Raw genomic sequence first — 22,037 nt, forward strand, 5'->3', positions numbered from 1 at the left:
TTTGTGTTTTCTTTATTGATTCTAATTCTGTTTTCATGCCTTGCACCATTTCTTTTATGTGTTTGAATTTGGATTCCTGTCTCTCTACGATGGACTCTATTTCTTTGTTCATTTCCTTTTTGTATGCCACTAGTTTCTTCTCTACTTGTGCCTCTATTTGTTTGGCTATGTTTGCCTGTGTTTCTTTAAGGGTTTTGTCTATTTCTTCTTTCTTTACCTCCAATTGACTGGCCATCTCTTTGAAAGATTTGTTCATTTCCTCCTTATGAGCCTCAAATAATTGAGCAAGCATGGCTTTAAGGTCATTTTCCTGTGCTTCTGATGAATTGGAATATCCATCGATTTTGGGGTTTGCTGGTGAAGTCATGATGTCCTGATTTATGTTGGAAATGTTCTTTCGCCTACCCCTGGCCATTGGCTTATCTGAGACCTTCCCTGTTTGTTTTTGGATTCAGCCGATCAGACTGGTACTGTCTCTCTCTCGAGTCTGGAGAATTCTTCAGGAAGTTGAGAGAGGTCCGGTGTCCTTAGCGTATGCTGAGGACTAGCTGTACAGGCAGGACACTTGGCAGAGATCGGCGTATCTGGGCTGTCTGCTCTCTGGTTTGGCCCTGCTTATTTGATGTGCTCCGCCAGTTCCGTGCTGCTGTCACTGCCAGGTTATGAGGTCTTGCTGCAGCTGGAGATTTCAGGGTGGTCACGTCAGTGGGAATCGGGGTAACCAGCCTTTCTGTTCTCTGGTTTGGCCCTGGTTAGTCTTAAACTGGAGGGCTGATGTGCCCCGCCAGCTCAGTGCTGCTCCGCCGCCAGGTTAGAAAGTCCCGCTGTAACTGGAGACTGGGTTGCTAGTCCAGATGCTTTCTGGGAAGTCCTGGGGTCTCTTTACTTTGCTCTCCAAGCTTCGGAGGCCCAGCGCCTGGTGTGTCTAGCTTGTATGGCGTTTCTGTCTGGTTTTGGTGAGTATATAGTGTATTCTCTGTCACTGTGGTATTGGGCGGGCCGTACCGTCAGTGATCGCGATCCTGCGGAGCTAGTATGGCGTCTAGCAGACTCGGGCCCTGGGAGGATGGTGCAGCTGCTGCGCGTGAATCTGGGGCTCCGAGACACAGTACTGCTGGCCTTTGCCGATAAAGGACTTGGGGCTCAGCCTCAGTGGCTGCAGGCCCCAGGCAGTTAGGTCTGCGCTGAGAAAAGCGAGATTTAACCTTGTTGCGACTTTGGAACTCGCCTGAAACCCCTCAGAGCACACAGCAGCCGCACTCAGACCACAGCACACAGACCATCAAGCCTGCTCAGCTACAGAGCGACCAGGGAGCCATTTTACGAGTCTTTCATATCTAGCTGCTATGATGAAGTTCTTCAACTTCATGTCATTTGAATGCTACTGATCATAATTCAAAGGAACAAAAGGCAAAATTAACTACAAGTTCTTTTTCTAGGATGAGAGGACTTTTCTGGGCCTACTGGATATAGTGAATACAATCTGGCTTTTATTTTTTTAAACTATCTTTCCATAAATTCTCTTAGTTGTGTGGGGCAAATAGACAACTCTCCAGGAGTATTACTCAACATGTATTAGAGCTGGAGCTGGACAAGGTAACAGATTTGTGCTTTTCACTGTTTTAATGGTTCCTTTATATTACCCTAAGGTAGATAATGTTTTGAGAAAATAAGATTCAATTAGCAAGTATATGATCAGCACCTAGTATGTGCACAGTCCTTTGTACACACAAGATGTTGTATTTAAGGACTGTTTCTCCTAATACAGTCTTCTAGAAAGAAAAGAAATGAAAACACATAAGTGGATTGTATATAAAAGCTTAACAAAACAATGTAATATAGTGAAACGATATAGAATAAATGAAAAAGTGCCTGGTGCAAATGAAGAAGGTTAGGTGAAATCACTGAGAACCGAGAGTACAGCAGAGACTATGCATTTATTCACATATAATTCTGAGGTAGGTGTGTATACGCACATATAAAGAAATAGCTAATGATGCTGGTACGGGTACAGAAATGAGAAACATTTAACTACCTGTCTCCAACCCCCTAAAAGTACTACATCATAGCCGAGGGAAAAATGATATGGAAATAGTTAATTCTAAGACTCTACATTAACAGGGAGATGATCTAATACATCTAATTAAGACTTTATGCAACTACAGAGTAGGAGCTCTTATTAAAAGTACAAAAGCATATCCCAAACTTGCATTCAGATCTCCTGCTCCTAATTATTATTTTCTTATTAGGCTACCCTGTCACTCTGAGCCAATTAAGGCTCCTCAGACAGTCAGAAGCACAATGATGGTATGAATACAAACATTTCATGCTTTCTCTTACTACAGTAGGGACTTTGAAGATCCATAGATGTTCTTAGAGATGCTATAGAAAATACTTGTAAGTCCAAGTGTCATTAGAAAAGGCTAAGAAGATAATTATCTCTAAGTGCAGACCACCATCTATCCATACCAGCACTATCTTCTTAGAAACCAGAGCAAAGGACTAGGTCAATTTTTATTCAATATATGAAATGAAGTCAGTGCTACCAGCTAAATAAAATGTCATTTGAATTATGTCTCAGATGGTAATTAGATAAAATCTTTTTTTTTTGTATTTTATTTTTTTCTTATCAGTTACATTTTATAACTCTGTACCCCAGCCGTGTCCCGATCCCTCATTCCCTCCCAGTCCCTCCCTCCCTCCTCTCCACCGTGCCCCTTGCCAAGTCCACTGATAGGGGGGACCTCCTCCCCATTCATCTGATCCTGTTTTATCAGGTATCTTCAGGACTGGCTGCAAAGCTCTCCTCTGTGGCCTAACAGGACCGCTCCTCCCTTGGGGGGTGGGGAGGCCAAAGAGCCAGTCATTGACTTCTTGTTAGAAATAGTCCTTGTTCCCCTCACTATGGGAAACCAATTGGTTACTGAGCTACCACAGGCTACATCTGAGCAGAGGTTCTAGGTTACATTCATACATGGTCCTTGGTTGCATGTCAGTCTCAGAAAAGACCCTGTGCCCAGATATCGAACGTATGACAGGAGTCTACTGAGCGCATTGGAAAGACTCTAACTAGCAGTGTTTTCAAAGCAAAGACTCATGACCAAACCTTTGGCAGAGTACAGGGAATCATAAGAAAGAAGGGGAGTTAGTCTGATGAGGAAAGGATAGGAGCTCCACAAGGACCAAAGATAAAATCTTTAAGAGTCTTGATATTTCACTGGCAAGTTTTAAGGGACTCTGGAGCCCAATTAAATTCATCAAAAGGTTCAGTAAAAATCTGTTCTTCACTCAAATTATGTATATATGAACCAAAGCTACTTGGTGTGCACTGTGAAGAAAACTCCATTTAGAAAAATGTCAAATATGAGTGTAAATATTTATAACCAGTATTAATGATAATTAGCATTAAACATTTATTGAGTAATTAATTACTACTACGTACTGGTGATCTAAGAGATTTACACACAATATCTCACATAATAATGAGGTACGTAAAATTGTCTTTACTTATAAACAAGAACAGTTAAGGTTAGAAAAGTTAAGCAATTTGCCTATGGTCACAACCAGACTGGATGCGTTATCACAGCCTCAGGCAATCTGTGAATTTAGTTATGGTATGCTACAGATTGGTGCTGCACAATACTTTCATTACTATCATGGAGAAGCCTTAAGGAAGCAAGATAGATATATAAGTTTAGATGTTATGCTTTAAGCAGATACATACATGAAGAGTTTTGTGTGAAAAATATGTTGTGTGAGCCAACTTCAGAATATTCATTTTATTTGTATTTTAATCAAGAAAGGTTCATGTCATATAGAGGAAATCAAAGGTTTTAAGAATATAATGGAATGAATTAAAATTTGTGAGAAAAGGAGGACATACTTGAATGAAATGAAAAGTCAAAGCTTGTAGGGATTCCTAGAGAAGACACTGACAGAAGAACACTATAACATAAACGCAAGAAAGTAATTTCTCACTGAAATGTAAACAAGTGGGGTGACCCACCGCCCTGCTGCAACAGCACAACACAGACCCGAGTGTGTGGAAAGCCTGCCTTCTGCTTCCTCACTCTGACCTCTCCTTGCTAGAACATCATGGTTCCCAGGCTCTCTTGGCCAGCTTTCTTTCCACTTTCCACTGATTCTGTTGCTTAGCAACAACTCCTTTTGTGTTTTCATCTAACCTGTTGAATTTCACATTCACAAAGCAATTCTTAGGTATGATTCCCACCTCTGAGTTACTTTAAGAGAGTCCATCTACATTTCTATCCACTTGAGTCCAACTCTACAGTCGTAGCACCATCACAGGGAATGAGTCACCTTACCCAGTGGAGGTCAACTTCACACTGGAAACAGACAGGGACTCAGGTTCCGATGGTCCTCCTATTACAAGTCTGCAGCATTTAAAAGATGCTGCAACATTTAAAGGACACTGAAGAGAACATTCCACGAGAAAGCAATCTTGAATTATGACAAGTAAATAAGGAGAGGTGAATGTGTCCAAGTCTGTTACTTCAAGGTCATTTTGCTACCTATGTAATACACATGCACATGCAGTCTAAACTGAAAACACACATTGGTAACAAGAACTGTCTGATGTCTCTGCACAGGCCCATTATGCTGAATAAATGCTGGGTGCTTATACCTTGCTGAACAGCATTAAAATCAGAGGGCCAGTAATTCAGATACTTACATTATATTAACTCTAAAATATTTATGCTGTTTAAAATGAAAACATCCGTACTAGTATAAATATATTACCTATATGGATAGCCGTGGTACTTTGAACGAAATATTGACAGAAGAAAACTGAAGAAGAAGACCACCAGACCTAATCCCACGAGGCAAATTACTAGAAAAAGAGACAACACTGTTAGGGTCTTAAAAACATGCAAATATTGGTACTTTTGAAATGTATTCAATTACAAAATACTTACATGCAACAGTTTAAGCACATATAAGGACCACATGCCAGATAATCCACAATGCAATGTATTCATTATTTTCCACATTCTTCCCAATGAAAATGTACCATTTGGGGTATGAAACAATAAAATTGACTGGTCTAATACTTGTGATTTTCTTTTTTTAAAAAAGTTTCTGTAAGTACTACAATGTCCCAGAGGCATCAAAAGAGAACCAAATGTGAAAAGTGAAAAACAGGATTATCAGCCCCCAGATTATGAGGCCCTGCCTACTACAGGTGCATATGACTTGGCAGATGCTCAAAAGCCCTCCTGTGATTTTCATACAGAAATGTAATTCTAGCTATTGGTTTCATGACTGCCTCAGTAGAGCTCATTTTACTTAGAAATACAATATTGCAGCAAACAAAAGGGTAGGGAAGTATGTTCTAGCAAAGGCCAAGGACAGGAAACTATTGCAGAGCAGGTCACGGTGTCAGACTGCTATAGCTGAAGTTTCTACGACTGAGCAAAGGGTCATATTCCCGTGGCTGTGCTGCAGTCCAGGCCTTCAATACCATTCAGTAATACTGAAATCTGACAACTGGGACATTGCTGTCTCAGTTTTCTTTTTTTTTTCTATTTTCACTCAGCATAGATAACTAATGAAACATATTAGTTATCATACACCAATATGGTTTGAGTATGAATAGTTTGCAGATACAAATCTATTATACATATATTATATGAATATATATTCATGTATTATATGAATATTTAAATAATATTCACTGCTATTAGTAAAATTAAGACCTGCTTCTAAAGTTTAAAGTACATTAGCGAATTAAATGTAGACTTGCTTAGAATAAAAAAAAAAACAATTCTATTTAGACCTGTCCTATAGAATTATACATTAGTGTAACTCAAATACTGCATATGAATAAAACAGCTGTAGGATAATTAAGACATAATACATATTTGTTAGTCTGAGGGAATATTCAGAGAGTAAAATAATTAAGAAAAGCAGGCAAAGACAAAGATTAAAAAATGTTAAGCCAGAAGAACACTGCGGTGAAACAGATCCCTGCTTCTACAGCAGGGAAAAGAGCTTTTGCTAGTACATGAAGGAAAGCAGGCTTGACAGCAATCCTGAAGTCAGGTAGTAGTGAAGGGGCTGCTCTGTGAACACAGTTCAGAGTGCTGTTGTCTATGCAGTCTTTTCAATAATATCAGCCACTGATGAATTGATCAAACATCAGGAGCATTTGGTAGCATTCAGCCACAGCTGATTTTGTGACCACCCTCATCTGTTAGCTTCATATGAATACTAACAGAAAATAAAGTAAAACACCTTTTCTTTTTTTTTTTCCACGTGGGATGTTTATTAGGGGAAATGAAAGGGGGTCGCAGAGAGACAAGGCAAAAGAGAAAGAGTGTAAAACACCTTTTCTTTTTTTTTTTCCCAGAAAATATTTTTTTTATTTTTATTTTTTTTGTATTTTATTTTTTTCTTATCAGTTACATTTTATTAACTCTGTACCCCAGCCATGTCCCGATCCCTCATTCCCTCCCAGTCCCTCCCTCCCTCCCTCATCTCCTCCCTGCCCCTTGCCAAGTCCACTGATAGGGGGGACCTCCTCCCCATTCATCTGATCCTGTTTTATCAGGTATCTTCAGGACTGGCTGCATAGCTCTCCTCTGTGGCCTAACAGGACTGCTCCTCCCTTGGGGGGTGGGAAGGCCAAAGAGCCAGTCATTGAGTTCCTGTTAGAAATAGTCCTTGTTCCCCTCACTATGGGAAACCAATTGGTTACTGAGCTACCACAGGCTACATCTGAGCAGAGGTACTAGGTTACATTCATACATGGTCCTTGGTTGCATGTCAGTCTCAGAAAAGACCCTGTGCCCAGATATCTTTGGTCCTTGTGGGGCTCCTATCCTTTCCTCATCAGACTAACTTCCCTTCTTTCTTATGATTCCCTGTACTCTGCCAAAGGTTTGGTCATGAGTCTTTGCTTTGAAAACACTGCTAGTTAGAGTCTTTCCAATGCGCTCAGTAGACTCCTGTCAATGTTCAATGCGCATCCCATCTGTCTTTCTAAACGAGGATTGATAATCTTACCCCATGTACGCTCTCTTGATTATCTTTTTTAGGTGTATAGATTTCATTATGTTTATTATATCTTATAGGTCTACATAAGTGAGTATATACCGTAAAACACCTTTTCAAAAGCTGTATAATCTCAAAGTATGACTGACATCAGATCCAGGATATATAGTACATAATGATTTCTTCCAACTATCTCATTAAGCTTAGACAGTTTTATTGCCTACCTTCTCAAACTTTCTACTACACAATTTTTTCTTTCTTATTTTCTTATGTTCTGTTTAGAAGAGGAATAGAGCAATGGAGAATGAGGCTCCAAAGCTGTGATCAAGCTAATCAGACATACTACTCTGTCTCTATGTAGTCAAAGCAAAATATTGCTACTCTAGTATCCATGAAGGGGAATAGAGGAGTCTGTGAGTTAACAGCAGGGGAAGGAGGCTCAATGAAGCCCACTCTCTGTCGCAAGGGCAAGAGTGATAATCATAACAGTTGTAAAATTCAAAACCAGAAGCAGACTAAGACCCAAAGGTAATGGCATTTTCTACCTTGTGTGATCCTCTCTTGTTTTTTTCTCACAAGCATTCTTCTCACCCCAACAACACATAACATCATTTAAGAAGGAAGTTCAAGGCAATGTTCTCTTATGCTCTGTATCATAGATACGAGATTAAATAATAAATTACAAAGCTCTTACTCTGATTTATATTGGAGGAAATAACATTAACATACAACCACATTAGGCATTAAAATGCCTGGCCAATCCCAAGAAGAACATTAAAGACATGTAGCACTTTACTGATGTCACCATACTCAAGGCAATGAGCTCAGTTCTGAGTTTCCTTATGTTAGTGAAGAAATCATGTGAGGAACATTGAAGCCAGGCTCAACTATACCTCCAAACATTTCACTACTTCATGAATTTCAGTATTCAATATAGCTCTTTAAACACTCAAAATACTTAAAAAATACTGTAAGAAAAAGCAAATCTAGAGTACTTTAAATATTTTTATGAAAGCCCTCCTCAAGCTCCTGTCCTTTCCTGACCTGTTACTCTCTGGGCAGGAGACAATGCCCCAGACACTGTTCTTCTTGTACCAATGTCTGTTACTTTAAATGTAATTTTTTTTCTACAATCCTATGAGATTGAATAGTCCCTTCAAAAGATAAAAGTTAAATTGATCAAACCTAAAATGCTGGCCATCTGACAGGGTTGTAAATCGTGGGAAAACAATAGAAAAGCAAAGCTCCTGGAAAAGGCAATTCTTGCCTTTCCTGGAACAGAGAGATTCCCCATGTGCTCTTAAATGCCTGTAAAAGATGTGGAGGGGACCAGACAGTCATCAAGGATCTGTGCACAAAAGACATTTCAGCAGTAGCTCCTGTATCTGTACCGGCTTCTGTGAGATCCCTGAGTCTCATAACATAAAAATATATTACTGCCAATAAAATCTCTCAGGACTGTCCATCTGTGCAGCGAGAAAGTCCCAGCTGAGACCAGCTAAAGCAGAAATGGGCCAGAGCATCCCTGATAGCCTGATGCCATCTCCCTCTCCTGGGCATGTTGATGGGCAGAAAGCACCCAAATGCCATTTTGGAAGAACAGTTTTTAAGTCCATTCTCACACACATCAGAGAAATAAACTAAAACAAAATCAACTTCCTGCAACACAAATGAATTCTTAAGGTGGTCTGTTTAGAAAGGGCTCTTCTCTGTTTTCCCTTTGAATTAAACATATCTTGAGACTAAAACACAACAACAGCTACAGCAACATAAACTTACTTCGTCTTTTCCCGACATCCCCCTTGGAAGTTGCTGCTTCGTTTAGAAGAACCATCCCCATGGTGATAGCAGCATCTACAGTAGTTGTCAAGGAAACCACAGGCAGGTGTGAATAAAATCCGCTATTCTTTTCACCTGGATCTGAATATGATGTTCCAGACAGTTAAAGGACAAATGTGAACAAGACAATCAAATCTTTGTATACAATTACCAAGCTGTGAGTCTGCCTTAATTTTTCAGACTTTCATAACACATATGAATTACATAGTTTAAAAAATTGTTTATAAAATTGCATATTTTACATAAAAATAAATGCATTAAAGTGACATACAACATTAATAATTCTAGAATATTAGAAGGTATTCATCAAGATTCCTTTTTAATTTTTCTCATATTTATGGCATATCTGAGTATTTATGTAGTTCTTGAATTTCAGAGGTATCACTTTATAAAATCTTTAAATTTTTAGAAAAATCTCTAGTTCGGGTACTAAGGAAAGTCAATTATAAGCCTTACACAAGCAGGCAAGCATATTATGGTATAATTGAGAAGGATCTTGAGCAGTCACCTGACATTTTAAGAATGAAACAGAGCTGTGCTAATTTGATATTCTGTATTGTCAACTTGACTACTTTAGAATCACCAAGAGACATGGCCTGCAACACACCTGTGGGGTGTTTCACACCTAATAGGCTTATTGGGAGAGAGAAGATGCACTTGGAATGCGGGCGGCACTGTGCAGAGAGCTGGGATCCCAACAAAGCAAAAGGAAAGAGAGAAGGACGCCAGCTGAGCACCAGCATTCTCCTCTCATTCCTCTCATTCCTGACTGTGGATGCACTGACCAGTTGCCTCACATCTTGCTGATAGGCTCCCCTTCAAAAAGTGAGTTAAAACAAATCTTTTCTTAGGTTGCTTTTTCAGGTATTTCATTACAGCAAAGGGAAAAAGGACACTCTCCCCTACTTAATGTGTGCTTACAACTGATGCGCTTACTCAGGCCATGCTCAAAGATGCCAGGTGTGTTATTGTGATGGGATCACTCAGCTTCACAAATCAATTTTGTCATGCTTTTAAAGTGCTTTTGATAGTATCTACTCCTAGGATTTTAGAACTCACCAATAATGGAAATACCTAGTATGTATCTGTTTAAATGTCTAATGAATTAAAAAAATAGAGGAAAATAAAAAAACAGAATTTTAGCTTAGACTTTCTTCCATTTCCTTAATTATGGCTTTTCTGTCTTCATTTCTCTTGTTGTGTATGTGAAAACAGCACCATGCAATCTCTTGATTCATCTCTAACCAGCAAAAGCAGAAAGGGTACCACTGTGCTATGTCTGTGGAGTTAAATGAAGGAAGACAGAGAAAGTTTTGTGGAGTATACAGTTCCACACACAGGTAGTTTACACAGTGATATAATATTTAATATAACTGAATTTAGCCGGCTATATTATTTGTATTTGAGTTTGTGCCAGGACTCATTAACCAACATCTGGATAATAATTTCCAACTTTTAAAGTTATTCTTTTATGTTATGATGACCTTTCTTTAGAGATATTTTCAAACTATTACAGTTATTATAGCACTGGAATCTTCGCTGGAAAAAAAACTATCAAATAAACCAATCTTTGTTAGATGCTGAACATTATCACAGATGTGTCTGTCCCACAGGCCTGTGTAGTCGGCCTGTCCCACTCTACACCATCATGTCCCCGTGCCCCTACCAAGCTTTCAAGAGAGCCTCAGCATACAGGCTCGAGTCCACTCAAGCCTGAGTATCACTGAATTCCTGAGTGTCAGTCATACAGCACTGGTTTTGTTATGAGAACTGCTCTGCACACTGATATGAGAATAAGTCTACAAACTGTAACAACTCATTAGCTTTACATATGGCTTTATGTTCATTAAAATTGCCAGGGTTTTCATTTTGAAGACTCAGTTTTGAATGACTTTCCTCATGATTGTATTGACAGAGATCTGAGAAGTTATTTATCACATATGATTATAAATGAATACTGGCTTTGGTTTTAGTGCCTACATAAAAATTAGTTATATTTTTAATATTAAATTTAGTTATTCTAAAAATTTACTTATATTTTTAATATTACAAATATATTTTGGTTAAAAACTTTAGAATTCTATATGAATTATAATTTGATCAAATATATATAGATGTAAATGCATAGGTTATACTTTATACTTGGATACAAATGAATGTTACAAAAACAGGTTAAATTTAAGTAAAACTTCCTTAAGGATCAACATCATTCATATCCATGTGTAACAAAAGTATCTTTAAAATAATGACAACAAAAAGCAGAGATGAACACCAGAAATCCCCACCTATGAAGAGAAATGACACAAGTTTATATTCATTTTCCATTATGTATTATTAGCACTCTGTGATTACAGACTAAGAGGAACTCATACAGGTAGACTATCCAAAACATTTTAAACTACAGTGTCAGAAGTCAGGTCAGCAAAGGGACACAGTTATTGGATTTCTTCTGGAGGCTAATCTCCTGGGCTTTTAACAAACATAGCAGGCAGACTATTAAAATCTGCTGGCTATAATGAAGACATATGATTGAAGGAAATGGGGCATGAAGCTCACCAAGTCTCATCCTTTCAACAGAACACTTCATAAAGAATAAGGGAGCCTTCACCTTCATCAAAGAAGCTTGTCTCTCTGCAGATGGAGACACTAGAGGAAACCATGCCTTCACAAAATTACAGCTCTCATCTTAAAGGGAATTAGAGATAGTTTATTATCACATTTTGAGTGACCATGGCCAGGGAACACAGATTCTGGTTACACAAAATGTTCTGTTCCAATGCAACAGTTTTCAACAGAAAATTTTTCTTTAAGATTTACTGTTTTACACAACAAAGAAAAACATAACAAGGAAAGCTAAAGGCAAATAGTGGACACATAAGACTGGCAATTATAACAAGATCGGGCAAGATTTCCAATAGGATAAAGATGCTATCCAATGTCATTTTTAGCTTTTGGGTTTGCAGAAGCTAATGTTGTATAGTAATAGATTTCAAAGTTTTTATTTATTTATTAGTTACAAGATGCGAGTTCAAACACTGAGGTGGGCAAGGAATAGTACTGGGATTTAGAACTAGTCCAAGATAAGGTAATAAGACATGCAGAATTCCAATCTCTCCACAGTATTGAAGTTCTAGTCAACCAATCAGTCTGCAAACACAGCTTCCTTCCACAAATTCTCATACACAACAATTGGTCAAAATGCAGAGAACTGACAGTGACCAGTGAGGTGCCCAGTCCCATTTATACATCTACAACAAAAATACTGTTGTATATTTTCTGTACATAAGGCTGAAGGAACATCATGGAAAAGGGGTTGGAAAGACTGTTAGAAGCCAGAAGAGACCAAGGAGGCTGTTGAGATTGTGTCTTCTAGAAATAACAGGGAAGCTATACTCATGACACCTCAACATGTTGTCTAAAAGGACCTGAAGAAGTACACCAGCAGAGACATACCAACGTGGAAGGCAGAAATACCACAGGCCCCAACCCTAGACAAAGAATGACAGACAACTAAGGACTTTTGAAAGAGGAAAAATTAGGCTTCCCCATGGATGAGTTAGCTAACTGTATTATCCGATACTAAGGAATACTAAGAGGACATACATATGCGTATGCATGTATGAATGTAGGTATGCATATATGTATCCCGCCACCACCCACAGAGACAGCAAATTCCTAGTGAGCACTTTCATGACCCTGATCCCACTCTGACTTTGGAAATTCTTTGTATAGCCCAAAGCCGAATGGAAGGTGGTTGTTTCAGCTTCTCTCCAGACCAAGAGTCCCTAGCTGTTACTGCTGTTTTCCCATAGGGTGATCACAGCGTATGTAACACTAGACTACACTTTTAGATACTCTAGCTTGTGAACAGTGAACTCTTTTACAGTACATCAGTTGATAAAGACAGTCTAAGAACTAAACAGAATGACTTTCCAGGAGCAATACAAAGCAGGTTAGTTTTTCTAGGTGTTTCAGATACACACCATATATAATACTGATTATTCTTTTTCATATAATGTTGGAGGCTGGCCTGGTGCATGGTACTGAGGCTTGAGATATGGTTAAACTATCATTTTTGTGGAAACTTATCTTTGTTGTGTAAACCTGCCTAATACATTACACCTGATTGGTTAATGGAAGGCCTATACCTAGGCAGGGGAGAATGGAGTAGGCATGGCTATGGTTCCCAAGATTTTGAGGACAGGGAATCAGGGGAGACAGAGGACAGGAACAGAGGAGGAAGGAGGACTCCACAGTGGGTTAGTGTGGAGAACAAAACAAAACAAAACAAAACATGTGGGTCAAGAGAAAGGACTCCAATAATGGCTTGAAAAGGCCCAGATGAAGAATACAAGCAAGTACTACGGGGTTATGTATGGAAGGTAGATCAGATGAGGATGATTAAGGTGAATGGCACTGGATGGGGGCTGGGAGATGGATGGTGAAGATACTGAGACAGTGTAAGTGAAATACCTGCCTGGCCCAAGGTAAACAAGGCAATTATAAAATCTAACAGGTGTCTGTGTCTTATTATTGTGACTGTGGGTTAAATAATACTGCCGCAATAATCTTAGGGCTAATGATAAACATTATATAGCCCAACACTATGTTTTTATTTACAACAACAATATAATTTTTTTCCAAAACACCACAGAGAGCTGTTTTTCCTCTCCTTTTGCCTATGTGTTAATAAAACACTAGCAATATGAAGAACAGCAGTAACAGTAAATATGAATCTTTAACCTATGACACAAGACTCATTCTGCTTTCTCTTGTGCATTTAGCCAAGGCTTGCATAAAACAACCTCATCTAATGATGAGAAAAGAAAGATACTCATACAAATTATTGTAGAATATGGTAAATAAAAATGTCAGTAGATTATTATTGGGAGAAACTAATATTAGAAAACTGTCAAAATGAATTCCTTTAACTTTTCCTAGCAACAAGTTTAAGCTAACATTACAGTAGCCTTCCCACTGCCTGAACCACATATTTTAACAGTTCTTTCAGAATTAGGAACACACAAAATTAAGAAAGAAAGAAGTGCTATGAGGATAAAGAGAATGGGGACTTTTGTTTTATGTATTACTGCTAAATCTATATGGAAGACTTCACTCACACTGCTTGTGAAATATCTTTCTATTCTAAATCTCAACTTGATGACAATGAACTAGGAAACAGAGCCTTGGAGAATTCCTGGCATAGAGTGAAAGAAATCTCCAACTGGCTTCTCACTCCTCCATATGTCTTGCAGTTGAGAAAATTGCTACATAGATGGAATCACGCTGCAAATATGCTGAACAACAGAAACAAATCAGAAAAGGCAAAAGGAAAGAGTACAATCTAAAAATAAACAATTCACCTGTGATACATACTGGGATTTCTTTCCATTTGCTTCAATCTCCATGGCCCGTACTTCATGCAGACATGTAAATAATGAAAATATAAACTGACAGCAGGTGTGTCTTTGCTCCTATATTTTAATGAAGAATTGGCCCTATCAAAATGTTAACTATTTCATTTTCTCACCCAAACCCACTCTGGTGTACAGCAATTGCCTGCTTTTAAAACTGTATATTGCTAGGTCAATGTAAGCAATAAACTGTAATTGCTTGCAATTCAATGTATGGATCTAACTGCAGCATTAACAGATAAGCTAACATGACATGAACAGACACTGAAGATAGTCAATGTGGTTTGGTGAAGTAAAAAAACACAGGGTTTAGTTCCCTGGAATAATAAACAAGGAATATTAAAACATTTTACAAAACTCATCTTAAATTTCAGGCCAATGAACAGTACCATTTTAGAAAGCTAACCTGTAACTGAACAGTTAGAAGAGTCCATCTCATCTTGGTAGAATGACATTATTTCAGCATTTTTCCTATTTTATTATTACTACAATTTTTTACAATTTATTCAATTTGTATCCTGGCTGTGGCGCCAACCCTCAACTCCTCCCAGTCTCCCCTCCCTCCCTCCTTTCCCCATATGCCTCTCCCTTAATCCACTGATAGGATTTCCTCCCCTTTATTTGACCCTAGTCTGTTAGGTCTCATCAGGACTGGCTGCATTGTCTTCCTCTGTGACCTGACTAGGCTGCACCCCCCAGGGGGAGGTGATCAGAGAGCCTGCCACTAAGTTCATGTCAGAGAAAGCCCCTGCTCCCCCCACTATGGAACCTACTTGGAGACTGAGTTTATTAGTATAGGTTTTGTGACTACAAGATACCACAGGCTATATTTCCTCCTCACCTATACCTTTTGTCATTTGGCCCAATAAGATGTACCTCTGTGTTTCATTTGTGAGTAGTGAAATTCCAAGTGGAAAATCAAAATGGCAATTAAACTAATCTCCACTTATTTATTCCTACACTTTATATGTATTACTTCATCTAGTCATATAAATAATATACTTTTGAGCTATTGTTTATATGAGATGACATTTTACCCTTCTAATAATCCCCTTAGAGGAAAATTATATGTATATGTATACACACACACAAACACACACACACACACACACACCCCTCTACCCACCTACCCCCCACATACACACAACCTAGGCAGAAATAATCAACACAGAATAAAATCAATACTATAAAATTCAATAGCCAATATGAAAGCAAAATTTATAATCTGCAAAAAATTCAGCATAACAGAAAATACAGTACACAAGGAACTAATTACGTAAGAATTAGAAACTTAGTTTATCAACTTTAAAACTCTTGATATGTACTCCCAGAAAAATAGCAATCTCTCCTTTACCTTTTCAATCCCTCAGTATTTTAAAGGATACTCAGTACCAGAATGATGTGTGACTCTGCCACAAACTGAGCCTGGCTGCTTCCATGAATGTAGCTCTGTAAAGGAAGAAATTAAGCAGACAGTTACAATTGGGGGAAAGTAATTGCTTCCCAGTGCTGTACGAATAAAACCCATACAGGCACCTACCAATTCAGTTCCTATTTATAATTTTTTTGAATAAATTTTAGTTAACTGGAAATAGAGTTTTAAGGTCATTGTAAACTGTAGAAAACAACTTGATATAAAAAAGTCATCTTACATGTATAAACATTATTAAAAACTTTGTAGAGATAGTGGAACCCTCCTCCATTGCTGGTGGGAATGTAAACTTGTACAACCACTTTGGAAATCAATCTGGCGCTTTCTCGCTTTCTCAGAAAATTAGGAATAGTGCTACCTCCAGATCCAACTATACCACTCCTAGGCATATATCCAAAATATGTTCAAATATACAACAAGGACATTTGCTCAACCATGTTCATAGCAGCTTTATTCATAATAGCCAGAATCTAGACGCAACCCAGATGTCCCTCAATTGAGGAATGGACACAGAAATTGTGATACATTTATACAATGGAAAACTACTCAACAATTAAAAACAAGAAAATCATGAAATTTGCAGGTAAATGGTGGGAACTAGAAAAGATCATCCTGAGTGAGGTATCCCAGAAGGAGAAACACACACGGTAGGTACATACCTCACTCATAAGTGGATAGTAGACATATAATGTAGGATAAACCTATTAAAATCTGTACACCTAAGGAAACTAATCAAGGAGGATTCTGGCTAAGATGCTCAATCTCCATTCAGAAAGGCAAAGAGGATGGACCTCAGAAAAGGGAGAAAACTAGGGATAGGACAGGAGCCTACCAGAGAGGGCCTCTGAAAGGCTGTACCCCGCAAAGTATTGAGGCAGATGCTCAGAGTGCAGGGAATCTTATGAAAGAAAGGGGAGATGAAAGACCTGGAGGGACTAGAAGTTCCCAAGAAGAGCAAAAGAACCAAAAAATCTGGGCCTTGTCTCTTTTCATCACTCCTGAAGCAATCTGTTATAATCCCTTATAAAAATTGGTTGTTTCTGTAGCTGCCTTATTCTTTTAAATATTCTTTAGTTAGCACACAATACAATATATTTCATTATGACCTTCTCATACATAAGTCATTGTACTTGGTTTTTACAAGTCTAAATGCCCTTGTCTTTTTCTACCCCCTACTGCTGTTGTCCCCAAATAATTAGTTCCCCTTTCTAGATAGTTGCTTTTAAGTTTTTCATGTTCGAATGAAACAAAACAAAACAAAACAAAACCAAAAACACAGCACCTTGCATTACAAACAGGGAGCCTCATTTTTATATCACAATTACATAGTTTTACATAACTGTATCATTTGAGTTTAAGAGGTCCCACAATTTATTTTGTTCAATTTTGCTTTATGACAACAAACACAGCAGAATTCTGTGTGTGTTAATCAGAAGCACACATAACTAGGAACCAGATTATTTCTTGCTGCTGCAATCCCTGGAAAGTTAGAAAATAAATTCAGTATTATCTCATCAATAACATTAGAAACTTAATTACATGCCTCTTAAGCTTTCTGAAGAGATTTCTGTGTTTTGTCATCTATGTGATTTTCGGTAATGTATTTTATTTTGTACTGTTGTTTGTGCACACATAGTGTTAGAGGGTGGTAGAAGAACTGATATCAGGAAATGCCTGTGTGAGGCAGAAGACAACCCCATGGAGCCGGTTATTTCCACCTTTGCTTGGAGCCCGGGGTTCAAGCTCTGGTCACTAGGCATGGTCTGCAAGAGATCTTACTTTCTCAGCAGCTTGTCTATTGCCATATTTTCAAGGAGTCTATTTTTTTTTAATCTTCTGATCTAAACAATCTCTGTTTCTCCCTCTCATTCTAAGTACTTTCCAGCACAGCTGCCTCATTTGCTTGTCCAGATGTATTCTTTAAGCCCAGACTCAGAAAAGTCATCTCTAATTCATAGGGTAACTTAAGACCTATCACTTATATTTATATCTGACCTTATTTAAGGTTCTTGTTTAGAGACCAGTATAACTTTGACAAAATAATCTAACTGCTAACCATATAAAACTGATCTTCACTAATACATGGTAGTGGCAAAACTATTATAAAAAACTGCAAAGCAAATAAAACACTACAAGTTAGAGTTGACATCAGGTCTGACTATAGCTAAGACTCAACCAACAAAGCATAAGGTTTTATTATTTTGTTAATTTAATCATAAGGATTACAATTATATCCATAACAGTATAATAATAGCTACTATTTATGGACCACTCATTCTGTCTGAGGGACTTAAGAATTCTACATGAAACATGCAGAGAAATTTTAACAGCCCTGTAATATTAGTACAATGGCTTATTACAGCCATTGTATAATGAGAGGTGAAGAAATCTCCAGGTTATCACAAGCTTTAGGAATTAAACTTTGGTTTTTGTGATTCAAAACTTGGGCTTTTATTCAATTATAGTACGCTGTTATTTGCTGAATGTGTGATAAGAATACATAATTTCCTATTTTAATCTTTTAACAACCAAATAAAATAGTTACCTGTCATCTCCCTAAGATAAACAGAACTTAGATATTTAATTCTTTGCTCAGCATTGTACAACTAGTAATTATCTACATGATACCAGCAAAAATTAATTTTTTTAAAAATTAATCCTTACTTGTCAATCAGATAAGCAATCATTAAAACTTAAAAGAATTAAAGTCAGTATTTATGTAACTGCCTAAAATGCCTGAATATATCAGCTCAGGATAATATATCCAATATTATGTAACAACTGCAAGGCACTCTGCCTACTTTAGAAGCATAAAATGAAGAGAAATTGAGAAAAATTTTAAGTAAGTGGTTTGAAAATGTTCCTGCTTTTGGATATATACCCAGGAGAGGTACAGCTGGGTCTTGAGGTAAAGCTATTCCCAATTTTCTGAGAAAGTACCAGAGTGATTTCCAAACTGGTTGTACAAGTTTACACTACCACCAGCAATGGAGGAGGGTTCCCCTTTCTCGATACCCTCCCCAGCATGTGCTGTCCTTATTTTAATCTTAGCCATTCTGACCAGTGTGAGATGGAATCTCAGAGTCCTTTTGATTTGCCTTTCCCTGATTAAGGAAGTTGAGCATTTCTTTAAGTGTTTCTCAGTCATTCAAGATTCCTCTGTTGAGAATTCTCTGTTTACAGTTCTGTGCCCCATTTTATAATTGGATTATTTTGTTCACTGGTGTTTGATTTCTTGAATTCATTATATTTTGGATATAGTCAGTTACAGGGCTGATGAAGAGCTTAGATGCTCCATCATACAACAAAGACACTTGTTCAACTATGTTCAGAGCAGACTTATTCACAATAGCCAGAATCTGGAAACAACCTAGATGCCACTCAACTGAAAAATGGATACAGAAAATGTGACACATTTACACAATGGAATACTACTCAGCTATTAAAAACAAAGAAACTGTGAAATCTTCAGGCAAATGGTGGGAGCTAGAAAGGATCATCCTGAGTGAGGCAACCCAGACCCAGAAAGACATACTAAATATGTACTAACTTATAAGTGGATTTTAGTCATACACTACTGAATAAGCATACTAAGAGATACAAACCCAAAGAAGATAAGTAACACAGAGGATCCAAGGGAGGATGTATAAATCTCACTAGGAAGGAAAGATAGAATAGAGAGAATGTAGTGGCTGAAGAGAGGGAAGAAGACAGGAGAAGGGATGCAGGGAGTTAAGAGGGTAGAGAGCAGACTTGGGGAGGGTGAGAGCAAGAGAACAGAAGGCCTGTAGAAAAAAGAGAAATGGAGGGTGGGGTGTCTCTGTGACAAACTGAAGACCTAAGCCAGGTTAGGCTCCTGGAAGGATATGAGGGGACTTAAGCAGAGACTCCCAATAGCAGAGGACATAGAGACTGAAAAGGACATCCTCTAACTAGACTAGTCTCCTAGCAGAGGGAGGAGAACACCAACCTACCCACAAAAACTTTTAACCCAAAATATTTCCTGCCTATAAGATGTACAGAGATAAAGATAAGAGCAGATAGAGCAGAGATTGAGGGGATGCCTAACCAATGCCTGGTCCATCCAACGATCCACCCTATCAGAAAGTTCCAACCCCTGATACTATGAAAGATACCTTGCTAAGCTTGTAGACAGGAGCCTGACAGAGCTATACTCTGAGAGGCTTTATCCAGCAGCACCTCAAAACAGATGCTGAGACTCAGAGCTAAACACTGGGCAATGCATAGGGAGTCTTTTGGAACAGTGGAAGGAAAGATAAAAGGACCTGGAGGTGACAGGAGCTCCACAAAGAAAAACAACAGAAAAAACTAACCAGGGCCTGGAGGGTTTGATGAGACTGAAGCACCAACCGAGGACCATGCATGAACTGGACCTTGGTCCCCTACAAAGATGTAGCAGTTGGGCAGCTTAGGCTTCATGTGGGCCCTCTAAGTAAAGGAAGTGAGGACTGCATTGGACAGGGACTCAAGCTGCCAGCTTTTTGATCACTTTCCCCCTGGTGGGACTGCCTTGCCAGGCCACAGAAGAGGGCATGCTCCTTACTGATGCAACTTGATGACCAGGGATCTATGGGAGAGGGAGGGCCCCTTTTCTGAGGAAAAGGAGAGGAGGAAGATGGATGGAGAATGGATGGGGTTACAACAAGGATGTGAAGTGAATTATAAAAAGAAGAAATTTCCTGCTTATTCTAAGTTACAGAATTTCTCTAATAAAGCTGTTAGGGTCATGAGGAGTTCTTATGCCTAAACCCTATGGTCATTTTCAAAGTGACTTCCTTTAATCCCTCTTGAAACTGATGCATTGGATCACCTCTCTCTCCTTTTTAGTCATTCTGCTACTTCCTTAGATCCTCTTCCTCACAGTCATGGCAGTCCTTGCCCTCCAATGTTCAGCTACTGCCAAAGTCTGGAGTGTCTCAGAGATCCAGAGGTTTAGGCCTCTCTTCTGTACCAAGGCTATCTCACATACTCTAAATACTAGTGTTATTAAATCTGTATGCATTCCCGAGACCACCAGGTAGCTATCATTAATAGACTCCACCTGCAAGTCTGAAACTCACAAGGACCAAAGACAAATTATTGAGACACTTTCCTTCCTACTCCAGAATGTACAGTTTCTCTTATCTCAGGGAACAGCAATTTGATTTATCATTTAGGCTAAAACCTTGAAATCATCCTTGCATCTCCCCCCACCCCCCGTCTTCTCCACTCTCCCCATACATCCAATCATTCAGAAAATGCCATGGGCTCTACTTTTAAGGTCATTCCCAATTCAGTGTTTGTCAGCACTCACAGGAAGAACTGGCAAAGGGCCTAAGGAATGAAGTCTAAGATTTACCGTTAGTCAGTCAAGTAATCATCACCTCTTGCAGAGCTTATTGCAAAGACTCCCTCATTTTCTTTGCCTCTAAGCTATCAGTCTATTTGTCAGTCAAATTAATCCTGTTTAAAGCACATCAGATCCTATCATTACCTTGTTCAGAATCCTTCAATGCTTTCTAAGATGTGTGTGCAAGAAATACCTTTCTACAAAATGCACTTTCTGCTTCCAGTCACAATACCAAAGACTTGGGTTTAACTACAATTTTTATGTTCAACTAGAGTATAAAAATAAAAATAAAAAAGGAAACAAAAATAATAAAACACATGTGCTTGGGCCTTAGGGTTCTCAATTCATCATAACGGATATGTACCAGCTGTGAAACTACAGATCATTCCAAATCTGCAACTAGCTATGGACCTTGCCATAATCACAGCCATTAAACTCAGACTGTTTCCAAATTAAATACTAAGTTATTAATGTTTAATAAAAAAGTTTTAAGTTATTAATACAGTATGTGTTGCTATAGTAAATAAAAACACTCAAGCATGCATCACTAAGATAGCTTCTAACTTATAAATATTAAATCGACATGTTGAAGTACTTACAATTAGTAAATATATTTTATATTTTCACGTGTGAAGTCAGTGGGTTGGTTGATAAAATTAAAAGGTGATACTTAGAACCCTGTATAAACACTTGATCTTTACTGATCATTTTTATTTTTCAAAATTACTTTAAGAGCAGAAACAACTGGAAAATTTGGAATTTAATTAACTAGTATTATTAATGTTTTTACTGAGCAATTAATATGTATCAGGCATTTAGGCTCTTATGCTCACCAATTCAAAGTCCAAAACGATGGCTAGTAAAGTACAACAGTGGGAGTAGTGGCACACACTAAAGCCACTTGTCACACAAAGAAAGAATAAAGACAACTAATCACTCCAGAAGCCTTAACTGACAGCTATTTGCCTATCATTACGACCTCAACTCT

General features: G+C 38.2%; 1 protein-coding gene across 1 annotated transcript in view; it reads right to left on the reverse strand.

Moving 5' to 3' along the window:
* Positions 1-4,757: 4,757 nt before the first annotated feature.
* Positions 4,758-22,037, reverse strand: part of Tusc3 (tumor suppressor candidate 3) — a 154,022-nt gene continuing 136,742 nt past the window's right edge. The window contains exons 7-9 of the mRNA XM_055608089.1: positions 15,653-15,716; positions 8,794-8,868; positions 4,758-4,852 (exon numbers count right to left, since the gene is read on the reverse strand). Of these exons, the coding sequence (XP_055464064.1) occupies positions 4,758-4,852; positions 8,794-8,868; positions 15,653-15,716 (234 nt within the window). The remainder of the gene's footprint in view (positions 4,853-8,793; positions 8,869-15,652; positions 15,717-22,037) is intronic.

The sequence above is a fragment of the Psammomys obesus genome, unplaced genomic scaffold, assembly GCF_907164565.1.
Source record: "Psammomys obesus unplaced genomic scaffold, mPsaObe1.curated_primary_1811, whole genome shotgun sequence".
NCBI lineage: Eukaryota > Metazoa > Chordata > Mammalia > Rodentia > Muridae > Psammomys > Psammomys obesus.